At 42.5% G+C, this 19,014-nt stretch overlaps 1 protein-coding gene across 5 annotated transcripts in view; it reads right to left on the minus strand.

Moving 5' to 3' along the window:
• Positions 1-19,014, minus strand: part of NR3C1 (nuclear receptor subfamily 3 group C member 1) — a 123,957-nt gene that overhangs the window by 17,270 nt on the left and 87,673 nt on the right. For 4 of the 5 annotated variants that reach the window (XM_059174931.1, XM_059174929.1, XM_059174928.1 and 1 more), the window contains exons 3-5: positions 10,231-10,397; positions 4,887-5,003; positions 885-1,163 (exon numbers count right to left, since the gene is read on the minus strand). In XM_059174931.1, coding sequence (XP_059030914.1) covers positions 885-1,163; positions 4,887-5,003; positions 10,231-10,397 — 563 coding nt within the window. The remainder of the gene's footprint in view (positions 1-884; positions 1,164-4,886; positions 5,004-10,230; positions 10,398-19,014) is intronic. The other variant, XM_059174933.1, reaches the window with a different exon arrangement.

The following is a 19,014-nucleotide window of genomic DNA, read 5'->3' on the forward strand; positions in this document are numbered from 1 at the left end:
TTTGGGGGGGGGGGGGGGACCCCTGACAGACAGAGGAAGTGAAGCACCGAGGGGCATAGGTCTCCTCTGTTATCTGATACGTTCAGATAAAAGCGCCCGCAAATACTTTTTAATAGCATGTAATGTAATAAAACTTACTGTCACTTTCCCCCTATTTAAGCAAATAGAGTCCTGACTTGGTACATTACTCAGTTAATGAATTGAGTTTCAAAATTGTCCCCTGAGAGTTACACCTCTTTCCCTCTTGACAGATTAGGGATGATAGGAGGTCAGAGTACTTCATTCTTGCTCTGTCTCTTCTATCAAAATGAACATAAGCTTGTCAAATCTCCTGCAGCCATCAAGTCTGGGCTGACAATGACATGGACCTCTGCTGTTCCGCATCAAGTTCCAACAGGGGGACTTCAATTTCACATGATCTTAAATATAAGATTAGTTCAGATTTAGTTCGACCTGTATCACTTTATCTAATTATGAGGTTAGTACATCCTGAAAGTACCTGATTTTTGCCAATTTTACCCCGAGTTTTAAAAGTGATACACTGAAGGGAAACAAATGGGAGTTCTAAGAAGTATCTACGTGTGCTCCTGCCCTAGATTTGGGTATAAAAGGAATTCTTAAGTAAGTTCCGAGACTAGTTCTGACAGGACCTTGTCCAACCTCAAATCACTCTACTCTGAGCAACAATCTGAAAAGCAGGGAGCAACGTTCACATTTTATTATAAACTCTCCACTCCCATGCTTTCTGGGCTCTGCCCCGGTTGGGCCCCAGAACTGAGGAGGAAAAAACAGGGCAGGTCATGCCACTGGGGGGACACAGCCAGAGTGCCTCGGCTGAGGACAAGACACAGATCTGTATCTTTGAGTCCCCTTCCGCCACTTACCTGGTATCGCCTTGGCCCATTTCACTGCTGCAATCACTTGCCGCCCACCTAACATGTTGAGTGTGGTCATGATCCGCCAGGTCGTATCTGGGATAGAGCTGTCATATCCTGCGTATAACACCTCAGGTTCAATGACCTCCAGCAGGGACACCAGGGTAGGGGTGAGCTGTGGTAATGTTGCAGGAACTATTGTTTTGTTAGCAGGATTTTCCGAAGTTTCTTGTGATGCTCCTGGAGTGGCCTGCTGAATTCCTTTTATCTTTTTCTTTGTTTTTCGAGCTGTGGGTGTTAAAAAAAAATGTATATATATATGTACACACACACACACACACACACACACACACACACACACACACACAGAAGTGAGTTCTAATCAGAAGGTCTGGGTGGCAGAGTTTCTTCAGGAAGTATTTTAATTTCTAAAACTATTTAGCAGTTATAAAGTGACACAGAAGAAGATAAGGCAAAGAGTCAAGAGGAGCCATGTGTATATAAATCCAGGTAATTCTTCATTGATTATCCTTTATATAAAATTAAGTGTCTTCCAATATTACATTAAAGTGATGTAAACAAAGCACTGCTAGAGATTCTTGCAAGAATTAATTTCTGTCTCACTTTCCCTCCAAAGTTGGAATTTTCACTGGTTTAATAAGGCAGTACTTTCACTAGCATTTGAAAGAAAGAGTCCAAGCTTGTAATAGCAGACTAGAAACTGGGGCTTAGGCTTAACCTAACCTAAGGTAATAAGGAAGAGAGCTATACTACTGATAACCTTGCACAGAGTCCCCTTCTTCTCAAGGAAGTATTACAATGATACAGCAGATCCCATGCCCGAAGCAGCAACTTCAGCAGCAGAAATGTCCAATTTTTATGTTTACATGAGGGATATTACTTGGGTCTAGAAACATTTGGGGAGATAAAGAAAAAACTTTATATTCCCTCATAAAATATTAGTGGGAGATTTCTGTTTTCTAAGAGATTTATATTGATGATTCCATAAACCTAAAGCATCCTTTATCATATTATGTACAAAGTAAAGCTATCTTCTAACTCTTAGTATGGAACAGCATAATCAAATTGCAATACAGATTCATACTCTTAAAGTTACAAATGAGAATGTTTCTTTTTGACTCCATATGATGCTGAAGGCAACACAGAGAACTTTTAAATAAGCGCTCAGAGGTCCAAGGAAGGGCAATGAACAGAATTTATAGGAAAGAAGAAATGTATTCCCATCACTTATCAGGATACAACCCATTTTGGTAGGACAAAAGTAAATACTCATCACTTTTAAAAATAATTTTTAGAGTCTTTGTCCTTAAAATGACAGAATGGTCCCATTATTTTGTACTATGTTGAATAGGACAGTGAGATAGCGAAGAATTCTCATGTAACATTTCAAAACACAAAAAAGGATCATGACAGCTATTTTTATTTTATCATGCTCTACTGAAAACACAGTATGGTGTGGTAGTAAGAAGCATAACTCTGAAGCCAACATGTCTGAATTTAAATCCTGGCTCTGTCATGCAATTGGTGGGATCCCCTAGTTATTGCCTGGGCCTTACTTTCCCTCTTCTGTCCAGTGAAGGTAATACTGGTACTTCACTCAGAGAGTGGCTGAGAATTAAATCAACTAAAATATGTACAAGGCTTAGGACAGTTGGTGGCTCCCATTAAATGCTACGGACCTATCACCACCTCCAGTGGTGGCAGAATATGGCTTTAGAGTATTCTGAAGGTAGGTAGTACAGCGGGAGATAGGAGTGATCAACTTTAAAATAGGAGGTGCTGCTACACCTAAAGTTAGGCAGCATTTTGAACACTAAAGGTACATTTCAAAATCATGGCAAGTGTTTGGTTGAGAAGGTAAAAGAAGAGGCATGTCCCAAATCAATGCCCTGAAATAGTACTATGAAGACCTCAGTTCACCGTAACTTAACACTTACATTCCACATGAGAACAGGGGAAAGGATAGTAACAGGCCAGTGGATTTTCAAAAATCTGTATTTAGTATAGAATTAATTTCTTACACAACTTATCTTTAGCCCTAAGTGAGAGAACTACTCCTGCTTTTGAATAAAGCTCAGAATACTTACTAGAGCCAGAATGTGTACTAATACATTTTCCTAGAACTTAAGAAGTTGTTAACTGAATTAGTTTAGCAACCAATTTTTTTGTTTGTTTTTAAGATTTTATTTATTTATTTGACAGAGAAAGAGAGAGAGCACAGGCAGGGGGAGCAGTAGAGGGAGAGGGAGCTTGAGGCGGGGCTTGATCCCAGGATCTTCATGACCTGGGTGGAAGGCAGATGATTAACCATCTGTGCCACCCAGGAGCCCCAGCAATCACTATTTTTAAGCACTTGACTGATTTTTACTTGATATCAAGTTCCTGACTCCTTGGAGCATAGAGATTGTCAGCATCTGATTTCTACAGAAGTGTTGAGTCTATGATAGTTCCCTTCCATTCTTAATAAAAAGAAATCTTATTTAGTTTCAAAACTTAGCTTAAAAGTATTAGGTATGTGGTGCCTGGGTGGCTCAGTCATTAGGCATCTGCCTTCAGCTCAGGTCATGATCCCAGGGTTCTGGGATCGAGCCCCGCATCGGGTTCCCTGCTCAGTGGGGAGTCTGCTTCTCCCTCTCCCACTGCCCCTGCTTGTGTTCCCTCTCTTGCTGTGTCTCTGTTTGTCAAATAAATAAATAAAATCTTTAAAAAAAATTAGGTATGAAATCTGATCATGTCAAAAACCTCCCTATATTTAAGTTCCACGTGACTCTTCATAGCAAAAATAAAGCTGTAATTTGGAAAAGATTACACTACACCCTAAAATGAAGTAAAACATTGAGGATTACCCTTAGAACATATCTGTACTTAGTTGCCAGGTGAAACATTGAGAAAGGCCGCCTAAAATAAATCTGGAGAATTACTTGGTATGGGGGCAACAGCATCAAAATATACCACTTCTGATACTAAGGTCTGGAGGACCTCTAGGGTTGTCCTGCTGGTCTCTCTAGGCAAGACGAGTCTTTCTAAAATTTAAATCTGATGATGTCTCTGCCTTTACTTAGTCATTTTTACCTAACTCCTCCTCAGTTCTCTTAGATTTCAGACTCAATGTTGCTTCTGCCAAGGGAGCCTTCCCAGCTTTCCAGGACAGAACGAGGTGCCCCTCCTTGTGCTCCTGGGGCTCTGGCCCCTTCTGCAGTGTGCCATGTCTTTTGGGGACAGACTCTGCAACCCCGGTAGACCATATCCTCCTTCCCTGCGGGCACTGTCAAACTCAGTGCCCATCCCTGGCCTGCCTCCTTGGGGCTTCTGGAGAAGGAAAGTGCTACTACCCCAAGTACGAAGGCTGTGAGTCCCTTCAGCACCACTGCTATCATCCTGGACCTCGCATTCTCAATTACAGGAGAATTCCAAACTCCTTTCATAGCAATGTTAATTATACAACTTGTTATAGAAACAGGGATATGAAACTCAAGAGTTCTAACTACTTTCAGGCTTCTTCTCTAGACGGAAAGCAAAACCAAACCTATCCCAGCACCTCCTTGAGGAGTTACTTCCACGGGCAGATTTATCATCCATCTGCATCTCTCCAGCTGTAGAGCCAAGTAAAGAGTGAATGAGAGGAAAATGGACAGGTAAATATACCTGACAGAGAAACGTTTTCAACTCTAGGGAAGACTTTTGAGGCTGCAGAAAGGGAGGAGAAAAAGCTTGTTGTGAAGTCATTGTTACCTAGTTGACTTTCTTAGTATATGATCTGCCTCTAATGAAGGCTGTGTATGCCATAAGAACTGGTGAAAAAATTTAAGCATAATATGAAATATTCATTAAAAAACTCCTAGTTTATAAAGCAGTCAATAAAGTTATGCTAGTCAAGCGCATATATTGTAATGACAAAATTATTACTTTTGCTTACTTCTACTTTAAAAAGGAAAATAATACATTTTTTATATGCATGCAGAAGCCATTCCTTTCAGGCATTTACATTACCTTCTAAGTTCATTCCAGCTTGAAGACATTTTCGATAGCGGCATGCCGGACAGTTTTTTCTTCGAATTTTATCGATGATACAATCATTTCTTCCAGCACAAAGGTAGTTGTGCTGTCCTAGAGGGAAAACAAAGGTGCTATCAAAATTTCCCAGGTTTTAAAAGGTATTTTTATGGAGGGACTTGCTGCATTTCCCTTTTAGGTGGAACACAGCCTAGGACGAAAGTACAGTGTCCTCACTTACATGGACCTTACAGACCTTACAGAGTTCAGCTTAAAGTCTTAAGTCTCCTTCTTATTCTGTCCAATACTTATAGTTCATGAAAGACACTGCAGCATATACGTAGAGAAAAAGGCATCAATGCTCAGTGTAGCCTCCGATATATTTTCCCAAACTGAACACCTCCATGATGGAGAAGCAGAACTTGGCCACCCACCGCCCTCTTGGCCCTTCCCAGGCATCGCCCTCCAAGGCCACTTTGTTCCACATACAAGCGGAAACCTTCTCAAGCACAGTTTAACAGCCATGGAGGAGGTCTGTGAGCACTCCTTCATTAGGACTTCTCACTAAGTGCTAAGAAGGGTTAAAGAGGAAACTGCTTTCCAAATATTCTGAGTCCCACGTGGAAAATGCTCTCATGCAGCATTAGGCCACCATGTGCAAATCCAGTGTGCTCGCCCTTCAGCTCTGTGACTGGTGCCACACTCCTTCTTGAAGGGGAAGCTGCCAGCAACTAGTGAGGGAAATCTCACCGCTGACCGGCTAACTAGTACATGGATCTCATGGATACCTTTTCATTCGTTCACATGCTTTGCACAGTGTGAGAATGTTTGAATTGACCGCTGCCCCCAATATTTACAACTGTTGCTGTCTAAAATCTTCCAGCACCTAGAATTTAATAATGTGCTAAGAGGCAGAAGTACAGTTTTCACCTGACAAATAAATTGCCAGGAAAAGACAGTCTCTGTACCCTTGTACATTGTACTGTGCACATTCTTGTAGTTTCCTTTTAATGTGGTTACGGAATGTTGAAGGAAACTCTGAGGACCTGCTGGCCTGCCAGAAGCTCTGAAAGGAGCCTCCTGCACAAAACCTGTGCAGCGACACGAACCCTGGACAACTGAGAGTCCGTGAACTTCACCCTACAGAGGATGGGATCCAGAGGACTACTGGACATTTCTCAAGAAGAAATCACCTTCAGAGGAAAGAGAAAAATTACCATTATCAACTCACTAGGGTGACTATACCTCATTCAGGTTTCTGGGTAAGGATCCTTCCTTCATAGGGCAGTCTAAGACTTGGCTGGAAACATAGTCTGTTCACGTCTTTAGAAAGGGATAACTCACGGCGCTATTAAGAATGTGTTTTGGGGACACAGTTCCCACTTGTGTGAGGAGTAGGCCACCAAGGTGACCAGTGGCATACAGTTGAACTTGGTTCCAAAGCTGCCTTCCAAGGCCAAATGTCTGCACCGGCTGTTTCCATTCCTTTCCACGTCATGTACATTATGTGGCTGCTTCTTTGGGTGACATGAAATGGAAGCACTAATCCAGCAATTCTAACCTCTTTAAAGCAAAAGGAGGAACAACGGATGCATCCATGGTTGGGGCAGTTAAAATATAGAGTTCCACCCCATAAGCATCTCCCCTTATCACTGTCCTACAGAATCTAAGCTGTTTGATCACAGGGACCCTGTGCCTACAAAAGTTAAAATTAGTCCTTTCTGGTCATTAGTGTGAAGCTGGGCACATCTGTCTGTGTTTTATCTATAAAAGGAGGAGTTTCACCTAGTGGGCACTTTTTTATAAGACGTGGGCATGCATCATTAATTGTCACTCCTGGTCAGTCCGTCTGATAAGACAGTGAGTCATCTTATTTGGAGTTCCTATGTCTTCTACCACTTTGTAAATTCCTCTTCTGCCTGATAGCAGATGTGAGGAGAAAAGAGTTCAAGACAGCTGGAAGGTTTTTTTTTAACATTGTTCTGTTTGCACTGTATTTACTTTTATGGTTAATACCTAGTTTTGGCAAGTGATTCTGGTTTCTATTTATGGTTGGTGTGGTAGCCAGCCCCCAAGATGGCCCCCAATAGTCTCTGCCTCCTTGTGTTCACACTCGTGTGTGACCAATAAAATATGGCCAAAGTCACAGGAAGTCACATCTGAGAACCAGTCCTAAGGGCATGATTGCCTCTGCTCTCTCCTATGGATCGGTTGTTCTGGGGGAGGCCAGCTGCTCTGCTGGGAACAGCCCGAGCCAATTGCCACACACCAAGGACTGAAGCTCCCTGCCAAAAGCAGCGTTAACAGGCTTGGAAACGGGTCCTCGTGCTCCAGGCTGGATGACTGCACCCCCAACCTACAGTCTGAATAGGACTATATGAGGGGCCAGAACTGCCCTGCTACTCACCTCCTTCCAAATTCGTGACTCAGAAACTGCAGGGCAGTCAGTGCCTGCTGTTTGAAGCCAATACTTTCTGGGGTCGTTTGTTACACAGCTGTAGATCACTAACACAGTAAGGATAGTAAAGTACTTGTTTTTCGGTTTAAAAAAAACAGTGGTCCGAGAAGAAGGGCATGTTCTGGGGGTGTCTGCACTTGGTTTACCCTGTTTGAAACATCCAGGTCTTAAATGTGAACTCTGTAAGCATGAGTCTGTTTCTTTACCTGCTCTCAAAAATTGTGTGGTGTGGGGGCCGGGAAGTCCTTCATCTGGACTGCAGCTGTGTTTCCCGGCTCTAGGATCTCTGTAAACTTTATTGCATTTTCTGAGCCCCTATTTCCCTATCTGCAAAGCTATCTTGCTGGGCTTCTGCAAGGGTGGAAGGCAGTTGTGGAGAAGGCTCTTACAAACAGCACCTGCACCTTGTGAGCACTCAATTAATGCCAGCTGGGAAATCACTCCCTTGCGACTGCTTTCCTCTCCGTATCTAACCTGATTATATAAACTCTCAGAGGGTCATTGTAGCTCGGAGGGTACTGTGCTGGGATCCCAGCGCTGTTGCTTCCACTCTCCGCCTCACTTTGCTGGACTGTCAAATAGGATCACTGAGGCCTCTAACAGCTCCCAGAGCCCTTAATTAAATGGTGTGACAAACAATAAAACAGTGCTGGGTTCATGGTACACTCAGGGTAGTGAATGCCTATCGCCATTATGACCCACTGACAAAGCTTACACGTACTTCTGTGCAAAGGGGACGTAAGACAAACGGACTTGGTGGGGGGCGGTAATCACTCAACTGGCACACATAGAAAGAAGAGAAGCTACCCACAGTTTTATTCCGTATGCAGAAAAGCGACTCCCAGAATACTGGGTTAAAAACTTCAAAATAGCCATTCAACCTAGATTAAGGATTTAGATAAGTAATAAGTAAGTCAAACTTGGGCAGATTTCTTAAAAACACCTGAATGTTTGGGTATTTACATTATGCCATTCTGAGGGCGGGGTAACTGCTATTTCCAGCAGGTGCGGAAAATGGGAGTGCCAAGTATGTTGCAGATCTTACTTCATCTCTGTAATTCTCTAAGAAAGTGCTCCAAAATATGTATCTGGGCTTTAAAACATTTCTATCAATTCTATAAAGAAAAAATAAAACTGCTAAGAGTTATCAAAAGATTATAGAATTTTAGAACTGGAAGGGACATGAGGGAAAATAAAAATCCAAATAGGATTTACTTAAGGGAGTCCACAGTTAAACCTTTGCCTACTAATTATGTAATCAAGCCATCAGACTTAAGCACTACCTACACATTTTGAAATGGTACAGCTAATATTCTATGAAATTTGTACCTAAAAGCAAGTATAAGAATTTAATTTTAAAGCAGGGGTGAAGCCCAAAGGGCATATGGCCCAGTATTTTACTGGGAAGTATGTTTAGCGCTTTTTTGGTTTGTTTTTTTACACTTTTTAAAGGGCACTGGAAGCTTTTAGGTAAGCTTGCCCTCTCTAACATCAATGCCTGCCTTCTCTTTGCCAGAATGAGACATACTTGGTCCCTATAAGCAATGTATGTATAGCCCTGTTTTATAGAATTTTTCATTCTCCTCCATTTTAACTAAAATATTTTTTTGAAATATCCATTTTTTCTTCTTCTAAGGCTCCATAGTCTTATTCTGAATTTCACTTTCAGAAATCAACCAGTCAATACTACTGTAATATTATTACTGCTATCACTACATGTACATCATGGAAATAACTCATAATTTAATGAAGTGCTGAAGTAGGTACAGTGACAGGAACAGGCTTCACTCTCTTGGGTCTGGAGTGGGTCACGGTAACAGGAGTGCTCGGTGCTCCGTGCGACCCCTCCGTAGGACCAGGCAGCCCCTGACCTGGGCAAAGCCTGCATCCCTGTTCTCTGTGTGCAGTAACGGGAGTAATTTTATAGTTGGCTCATGTATTACAAACTAATCCAAACAAAAGAAAATGACTCATCTGACTCTTAAGGTTATGCAAACAGAACTCTAGGCAAATAATATCCTTTTTATATTGTGAGTGGATAGATAATTACACTTCTTTAACAATTAATATAATCAGAGCTTTAGGTCATGCATTCAGGCCACAACTACCTTCAACCTGCTTTACAAGTAACTAGAGTACGTGATTTTTTCCCAAGACAACTCACTGGGAATTAATTTCTCTTTCTTGAAGGAGCTGATGTTATTGCCCTTGGCAGTAGGCTGAATCCATAACAAGGGTAAAGTTCATATTAATATAATATTCAGAGTGAAATCAGCTCTTCTGAAATACCTATTTTCTTGACCTCCTCCAGCAGTTTATCACTTGCTTCCCTGTATTTTAACCTCTGTACCTGGAAACTGTTAACTCATCCTTCACTTCAAGTAGACCATGACCACCCAGAGGACAGAGACCAGCTCTTATGCAAAGTAAGATTTGTGGCTCAATAGAAAAAAAAAAATCCCATCCAGAGACTTTCTCCCTCATAGTTCTTACTGTCACTCATTTCTGTCATACTGGAATAGTTGGTGGTTTTGGAACCAACTACTTGCTGGGAGTTGAAGCCTAGGATTCTCATACAAGGAGCATGGTGTTACCGCCGGAACCTAACACCGCCGTCTCACACGACAGTCCTTTCTTACATTTACCTTCTGTTCTCTGACCAAACTCCCGTCCCTGAATTTATACTGTTCTATTTTATTCTAGTTCTGCTTGTGTTGCTTTTTAAAATCTCTTTCCCGCTGGAAGACCTAAGAGCCACCCGCACCCCACCTGCCTCTCCTGAGGTCCAGCCTGAATGGGGTTCACATATAACAGAAACTGCAAAATCCAGCTTGAGAGACAAGAACCCGATAGAGGAAAAATAAAACTCTTCAAAACACACACTACCTTCCACTGCTCTTTTGAAGAATACTTTGCAGCTCCCGCAAGTCAAGACCCCATAATGACACCCCGAGGCTTCGTCAGAGCACACAAGGCAGAGTTTGGGAGGTGGTCCCGTGGCCGCGGACGAGCTGGATGGAGGAGAGCTGACATCTGGTCTCATTCCAGGGCTAAGGAAGGAAGAAAGCAGGGTTATGATTTAACTGTCACGGCTGTTAAATATCAAAATCCATTCCTCTTAACTCCTCACTCCCCAGTGAGCACGTCCACACTGAACTCTGGTGTCACGGGCTAGCAGGCATTATAATTGCCCACCTCAATATATTCAAACAATGCTGAATTCTTCTTTCAGACAAAATTAAGAGTGAGGTCATTGAAGTATTCCCTAAAAAAGAATGGTGACAACAAGCTTCACTTAGAAACTGTACTTGTTAGTCCCTGAGGGCTTCTTAGTATTCATCATCCCCTTGAGGACGGTGTCCTGTGGGTACGGTGTCACTCACCCTTTTCAAGTGTGCAGCTGATGAGTCTGGCTCCCTGGACCGCTTGCATCTACCACTGGGATCAAGACACAGGATGCATCCGTCCCTTCAGAAAGACGCTTCCCACCCCGTTAACTGTTTAGGACATCCACTTGATTTTTTGATTTTTAAGATCTCGTACAGGCATCTTTCTAAATTCAGTCATGTCTCAGGACAGTTCTACCCCTGTCTTCCATGAGCCAGAGCCTTTCACAGTGCCTGAGTCTGGGCTGCCATCTCATTCCCGGGTCATCTGGGCTGACCCTACAGCTTATGAGGATGCAGAAGTGTGACTCCAGCCTTGCGTCTGGCTCACAGTGAGAGAAGGAATGCGGGGCTTTCACAGGGAGACCCTTGTTCTGCCCTCCCCACTCACTGAAGGTGCAGCCTCGAGAAAAAGGAGAGGGGAAATCAGCTTCTCCCATCAGCTCTCTTTTTTCCTTTTGTAAACTTCTCACCACACTGAGTGCTGTTCTAGTATTTGAAGATCCTTTATTCCTCATTTGTTTTGGAGATTTTCTACAAGCCCAAAACTCCCCTTAATTCTCTCCACAAATGAAGCCCATGTGCCTGGCTGATCCTCTGTTGAAGAGGCTTCTGTGAAATGGACAGGGTTCCCACCACCCCGGTTTTGGGAACAGGCCTTGGGGTTCCATGATGTTCTCTGAACACTGTCAGGAACTTCTGGATACTTCTCCATCAGAGGGTACTGATTTCCCTGCTGGGTCTGGGAGAGTGCACGGAGCACATGCTGACAGCCTGCAGTGGGAGAGCATAACCCGAACTGACTCTGCTGTAGGTCCCGTGTGAGCTGCCCTGGATGAATGGAAACTTGGGACTAATGTGGAGTAGCTGCTCTGGGCCAGACTTCGACAGAGAGGTAGGAAGGTCTTAGAGTGAGTGAACAGAGCAATGTGTTAGGGAAGCAAAAACTTCCTTGGCTGAAGTCCTAAAGATGCTCCTATTCCTGCTCAGCCCATCTCTGTCATCTGACAGCTATTTTTAGGGACCAACCAGTTGTTTATGGAAAAGGAGTGTAATATTTAAAGATCTGAAAGGTTGCTTCTGTAATGTTTCCTCAACCAAGTATATGTATTTGTATACATTATACACAAACACATATGTATATGTACTTAAAATTTTTTTTTTAAATAGTGCTTTGTAGTAAAGGCATAGCTCAGTGACGCTACAGGCTCAGTTCCAGACCACAGACAGCAGTGAAGGGAGTATCTCAAGAAAGCAAGTCAAATGACTTTTTCGGTTTTCCATGCACACAGAAGTTACATTTTCACTTTTCTGTAGTCTATTAAGGTATGCAAGAGCTTTATGTCTACAAAAACAATGTATATACTTAACTTAAAAATACTCATTGCTAAAAAAGTGCTAACCATCATCTGAGTTTTCCACAAGTCATCATCACAGATCACCAGAACAACTATAATAAAGAAAAATCTGAAAGACTATTACCAAAATGTGATACACAAATACATAATGAGCAAATGCTGTTGGGAAAATGGCACTGAAAGGCTTGCTTGACTTTGCATTTTTTAAAAACTGAAGCTTCCGGCAAACCCTAAATGCGGTAAGGCGGAGTGCTCTCCAATGAGGTGCGCCTGTACTTTGTAAAACACTTCAGTAGTACAACCGCGTTGAGCCTCCCAGCGCCCTGTGGAAAGATGGCGTCACCTCGAGATGAGGCCACGCAGGAGGAGGAGGGTGAGCAGGGGCCTGTCTGCAGTCAGACTGACATGCTTCACATCCCTGCCCTCCCACTGGAAAGCCTGTGTGAGCTTGGGCTGGTGGCTACTGCTCTGAGTTGGTTTCCATGAATGGCCTGGGAAGGACATCACCTGTGTATGTGTATCTCTGAAAGCAGGAGAAAACCTAGCACACTGTCCCCGCATCAAGCAAATATTCCATAGATGGTCCTTCTTTGTGGTTTCAGAAAAACTGAGGATTTTATGAAAAAGCATTATGTAAGCATTAGGTAAATGGAAAGCAGTATGAAGCCTGAAACCCAGGATGGCGTTCCCGAATTCTAGCTTATAAATGACAGTGTGTGCAAAATGGGCCATCGAGCCATGAATGACTGACGGCAACAGGGAAAGGGCAAAGGAAATGAGCAGGGCCCCAATGCATGTAGAGCGAGCGATCTCTAAACCCAGGCAGCCCCTGGCCTCCCATCAATCCTTCCGCGCTACCTCCCGGAAGCACAGGGCATGTGGAAAACTGCCAAGTGTACCACCACAGACATCAGGGGAAGAAGTCCCGTTTTTGTCGCAGAAATGAAGATGAGGAAGGCCCGTAACGAGCACCAATGGAAACAAGAGTGAGGACGACATGGTGCGCAACTCTAAGTGTGACCCTACAATACCGCTGAAGGGCTCCCGTCCAACCAAAGGACTAGCATGACAAGCAAACCACGTGGAAGCACCATCATTTAATAGGGGTACATGGCAAATGCATGACAGAAAGAAATCAAAAGCACTTAAGAATGTGAGTGTGTCTCACACCCCTTTCAATGGAAAAGCTAACATGCCCTGGGTCTTTGATCAGTGTGTGTCAATTTATACTATTTTGTAGTCTATTAAGGTGTGCAAGAGCTTTAGGTCCACAAAAACAACGTATATACTTAATTTAAAAATACTTCACTGCTAAAAAATGCTAACCATCGTCTGAGTTTTCAGCAAGTTATCATCACAGATCACCAGCTCTGCCAAATGTTCTGAAGACGCTAGGAGCTTCTCTTGTGGACTGACTTGATCCACAGTGCTTTCTTTTAAGTGAAAACTCCTAGGAACAAAATGCCTTGTTCTACGTGGATACTCAAATGCTGTTGCCCATTTACAGTGGAGCGTGTGCTCAGCTTAGTCCTCAGGCCATGGGGTTTACATTAGAGTTGAGAGAGGAAGAAAAAAAACCACACACACACAACACACACAAAGCTGGGTTTTTCTCTTGAGTTCTCCTGCCAGAAAAACAAGTGATGAGAGGAGGCTCATGGACGGATTATGAGAAGTAATCACACCTTAAGGAGCATGTAAAATGTGTGGGAAGTCACATCCTTTCATCTAGCCCAGGGTCACGATCCCTGAACAGCAGGCACTGTGACAATACAAAGGCCCTATCACATATGTAAGTGGTACTGTGGGTGAAATGCATCACTGAAATAATGAACCCTGAAACTTGGGGAATTTTTATCTGCCTCCTGTGACATGGGACTGCCTAGAGGGCTTCAGGTAAAAAGAAGCACGGTCAACATCCTTCCCTGTGTGCCAGGGGAGGGTTAATGGTCCTTCAGAAGCTTATGAAGATCAGGTAGTTGTAGATACTCCTTGTGACTCTAGCCCCAAACATGACATTTTGGTTTTTGAAAGGTTAGTACTGCAGTGTGCGCTGCGAAACCCTATCAGTGAACTTTGTGTAACGCTGTTACATTAACATCCACTGGTCTGTCTTGCACGTTGAATGGATCTTTTACCAATGCATGGTTTCATACTGTCATGCATTAGTCAGTTGGAAAATATTGTTTCACCGAGTTAGGCAGATTTTCCAAATGTTGACACAGTTCATTAAACAACGTAAGAGTCACATCTGTCAAGCTCACAGTGGCAGATAGAAATCTTAAAAAGTTCTACATTCTGTTTGAAAGCTCAAATTTTTATAGACCGGCAACAAATACTGTCAGTTGTCTTCCATCAAGTGATAACCTCACTTCAATCATTTTTTGAGAAAACCTCTGCCAAGCATCCAAGGCTAAACCGTAGTTTATTCGTAGTATGTCATGAAAAAGGTGGCTGTTCACTGCACCACACAAATAATCTTACACCCACTCCTCTCTGATACAAGCCTAATGCCATGTCCAGCCTAAATGCGTAACACGCCTTACACATCTTCCATTCTGTCACACAGATGGACAGTAAAAGGACATTGTCAAATGTGGAGATTTAAGAGAATCAGTAATACTTTGTTTCCTCCAGGATATTCTTGAACTGTGAGTGCATACAATGATTACTGTACCCTAGGATGCCAGCAGTGTTACTCATCATTACTTCTGTGCGGCCAATGCAAATGTCAACACAGTGGAAAAGGCAAACAGACTGGGTATTATCTTGAATGTATTTCTGAAAAGACCTGGGGAATCCCAGGCGTCCATGGATTACACAGGGAGAACTGTTGTTACAGAGAATAGTGGGGACTCTAAATCAGGCAGGCTAGAATTCACAACCTACTTGCAATGTAGTATCTTGGTGACCTTTTAATCTCTCTCAATCTCAACTGCCCTGTTTCTAAATGGGGACTATCATGTACCTGGCAGAATGATGCAGGTTTGCTTATTAAATTAGAGGCTTTCTCTCCAAAGACAGAGGAACAGAGATGATAAACATTATAAACCCAAGTGGTGGTGTTGGTTTAGCCTTCAAGTTAAAGGAATTAAATCAACATTTTTCATGGGGGGAGGGGGTAAAAACAATATGACGTCAGAAAACCAGTGTTAATTACCATGGGGAAAATCCTGAAAATAAAGCTCCTACAACTGGATTAATTTTTACCTACTACACATGGAACAGGTGTCATGCTCTCACAGGCTTACTAGTTTTTGTCCAAGTACTACAAACCAGTGGTTTTCATTTGGGAACAGTTTTGCTCCCCAAGGAAGGGGTGGGGGACACCTGGCAATGGGTGGAGACATCTCTGATCAGAACTGGGGAGCTGCAACTGACATGTAGTGAGAAAAGATCAGAGTGCTGCTCAGCAACCCACAGCGCACAGGGCAACCCTCCGCAACGAAGAATCACCCAGCTTCCAATGTCAGTAATGCTGAGGTTAAGAACTCTTTGCCATAAAGCTTTCAGCAACACAGAGGGAAAAAAAATTCAGCAAGGACCAGAAACATGTTTTAAAACCTCTTAACTATCATTAAGTAGAGCAAGTGCCCTGCTGAGGTAGCCTTAAATATTCTGATTCAAGGTAAGCCCACAAAAAGACTGAAAACAGAGCTGACATCAGGGACTACACAGGTCTAGTGATTAGTTTATTTGTCTCTCTAGCGCTAGCCCTAAAAGGTGGTTTTTACACACCAAAGTTCCTTGCACCTTCCTTACCTTTTTTCATTAGGAAGACTGTAAATACTCTGCTGCACACACCAGGTGATTCCATTTTCTCACTGCCCATCCATTCATCCCTGCATCAGCTTAGGGATTACTGGTCTGTTTGATAATAAGCTATGGACTAGTTTTCAAATCAGACAGAAAAACAGAAATACCATGAAAGCCTTCCAGCAGACTGCTAAACGGTTTTAGCCAGCACACATTTTGTTGTTTAGCAACAAGAAACACTGATGAATTCTCTTAGCTTTGCATTTACTCAGAGAGGGTTCTACTGGTTTTAAGTTCAGGTGTGTATTAAGACCGTTCTCCCAAACTGTGCATCATTTATGCGCACTCCTCTTGGGGAGAAGGTTAGAGCACCAAACACTATGCTGTAGTAAGCCAGGAGAGTTTTTGGTAAAGGATGCATGAAGAAGGTATCTTTTTCACACCTTTGAGACACCAATGGTCTGTTACTTAACATCTCTGGGCTTAGTTGCTCACTGTAAAATGAACGTCTTCCAGCAGTAAACTCTTAAGAGCTTGCCCATATTTCCCAAGGTGGGGGTGGGGGTATAGAAGAATACATTTGGGTCTGCAAAAGCATCTTTGGTCCTGTGGATTTATTTATATGAAGAGAGAATATGGTCACCTTATCTACATTTCTTTCTTAAAGCCTGATCTAACATGTTTCACAGAAGAAATGTATTTCTTTCTCTTTGGAAAGATCAGTTCTCAGTCTGGTCACTGTGTTAGGTAACTTGAAGCCATAGGCTGCATGTTCTCGGCTCTGTCCCTGCATCAGCGGACATGAATTTTAAGCAGTAACAATGCTGTGGAGCGAAGACGTGTGTTCCTCGCTTACATGGGGATAATGATGGCCTGGGACCTATGGAATGAGGAATGTGAGCTCTTCAAAGAATTCAAGATCAGGTGTGACACAATGGGATGCTGACTACTTTCTCCTAATGTCTGTCACACCATGTACTGAAGGTTGAAACTGATGGCCGTGGAGCTGTTTCTGACCTCACATCTCTACACCTGTGGTGCTTTTCACCATCTCTGCATGATCTGGCAAACTACATGATATGTAGTTTAACTGGATTTTATTTTTAGGGAGTCAGGTGCCAATCAAGTTGGTTAAGTTACATGCTATTCAGTAGGTATCTTCATTATCGGGTCCATAGCTGAAGGCCAATGTTGTTATAATTATCTGCAATCAATTATAGCTTGAGTTTAGGATGGTCCCAGCACCTGGGGGAGTCATCTTGGGTTTTACTCATATATATGTCCACTTTGCAAGATAAAGCAGACTTTATCAGCTGTGGTCTATTTCAGGTTTGTAGTTTAATTTAGAATTGTGTTAAAATGATGGTTTCTGTTTGGCTTCATTTTACATTAGTTTGAAGTGTTTGAATTCTGGAATTCTGAACATTTATTGTAGTTTTGTAATATAACTGCTGTGAAAAATCGGAGTGGGAGATGAACTATGGGAGATTGTGGACTCTGGGAAACAAATGGGAGGGTTTCAGAGCGGAGAGGGTGTGTGTGTGGGGGGGGATGGGTGAGCCCTGTGATGGGTATTCATGAGAGCATGGATTGCATGGAGCACTGGGTGTTATATGCAAACAATGAATCTTGGAACACTACATCAAATACTGATGATGTACTGTATAGTGGCTAACATAGCACAATAAAAATAATGAAAACAAAAACCACCTAAATAAAGATGCTAAGAAAACCAAACTCCACTCATCTCTACCCCAACTACAAAAGGAACTGATTTCTAAGTATCTTATTCCATACTTAGAAGGGCCTGAATTCATTTCACTATGCTTAGTAACTCAGGTTTAAATGCAGAAATTTTGCCAATTTCAACCCCCTTTCCAGTATTTTTTTTATTACTCCCTGTGGCATGGTCATGTAGCTTTTCCTTCTTGTGTACTGTGACTGCAACCATGTGCATACCTTCCCTTTACTCCTTAACCATGATGATGGTTTACACCAAGAAGTCCTCCTGACTCTCACTGCTTCTCCTTCCATTCCTTCCTCACATTGCTAAAACTGCATTTGTCCATGATGGGTCTTTTAAATAAATTCTCCGGGACTCTTCCAGTATATATAGTTTAAGCCCAAAAGGGTCCACATTCTGGCTCCTGTTTCTTTCTCCAACTATAGGTCTTCCCACCCCTCTACACAAACCGTTTGGTTTATCACTTAGGGATCCTGGATTCTATAAGTATTTATGAAGTGACTACTATGTGCTACATGTTTCCTGGAAGTATTGTGCTCAGAACTGTAGCCCCAGCCTGGAGTGTCCACCATGGCTTTTCAGTTCCATGACAACCTCTAGACTCCCTTAAACACTGGCATGCAGTACTGTACCTAGCGGATCCTAGGATGCCTGCAGAGGGAGATTTCTATCAGTAATTCCTCTTAGGTAAGGGCCATGGCTTTGGCCTGTTTATTTTACCAGCATCTTGTACAGTATCCAGTAGATGTTACTGTATTTTGTTTGTTTATACATCTTTATCTGTTCTGCAAAAGAATGAAGGCAGCTAACATGGTATATGTTTAAGATTATAGCCAGGATAATAGGTATCACTTCACTACTAGGAGCTCCCACAGAAGTTCTTTCTTAAGATACATGTCTCCTTTAGTGTGTTCCACAAACATATGAGCTGAGTTCTGTTTTCAACATTTTGAGAAGGTGGATTGCCTAAGGTGATATAGTAACTAGCAAAGCCAGGATTTACACCCAGGTCTTTCTGCCAACACAAACAGTGTTCTTAACAGATACTCCACCTCTCTCACAAAGATAAAGTGGCAAAACTAAGAAGCTGAGGTAGATGCAGGTCTTCAAATAGAGGTACAAAGGCCTTCTACTTTGTAGGCTGAGGTCTGACTTCTCAGTCATACACAATACAAGGTAGCAAGTTCCTTTCGAACCAGGATCTGCAAATCAAGATTTTTGCCCAAGTAACGGTTGCCCAAAACAGGTCAAACAGATACAAACTATTGCCTTAAAATTGTCCAGTAGTCTGTACAGTTGGACTAAATTTTCAAATGACTACACACTTAATGCTTCTCTCATTCTGCACAATTAGCACAATTCCCAAATCTCTACAAAGACGTTTGTAAAATCAAATTCAGAGCAGCTGTGTCCTTATTCATAT

This window comes from Mustela lutreola, chromosome 5 (assembly GCF_030435805.1).
Source record: "Mustela lutreola isolate mMusLut2 chromosome 5, mMusLut2.pri, whole genome shotgun sequence".
NCBI lineage: Eukaryota > Metazoa > Chordata > Mammalia > Carnivora > Mustelidae > Mustela > Mustela lutreola.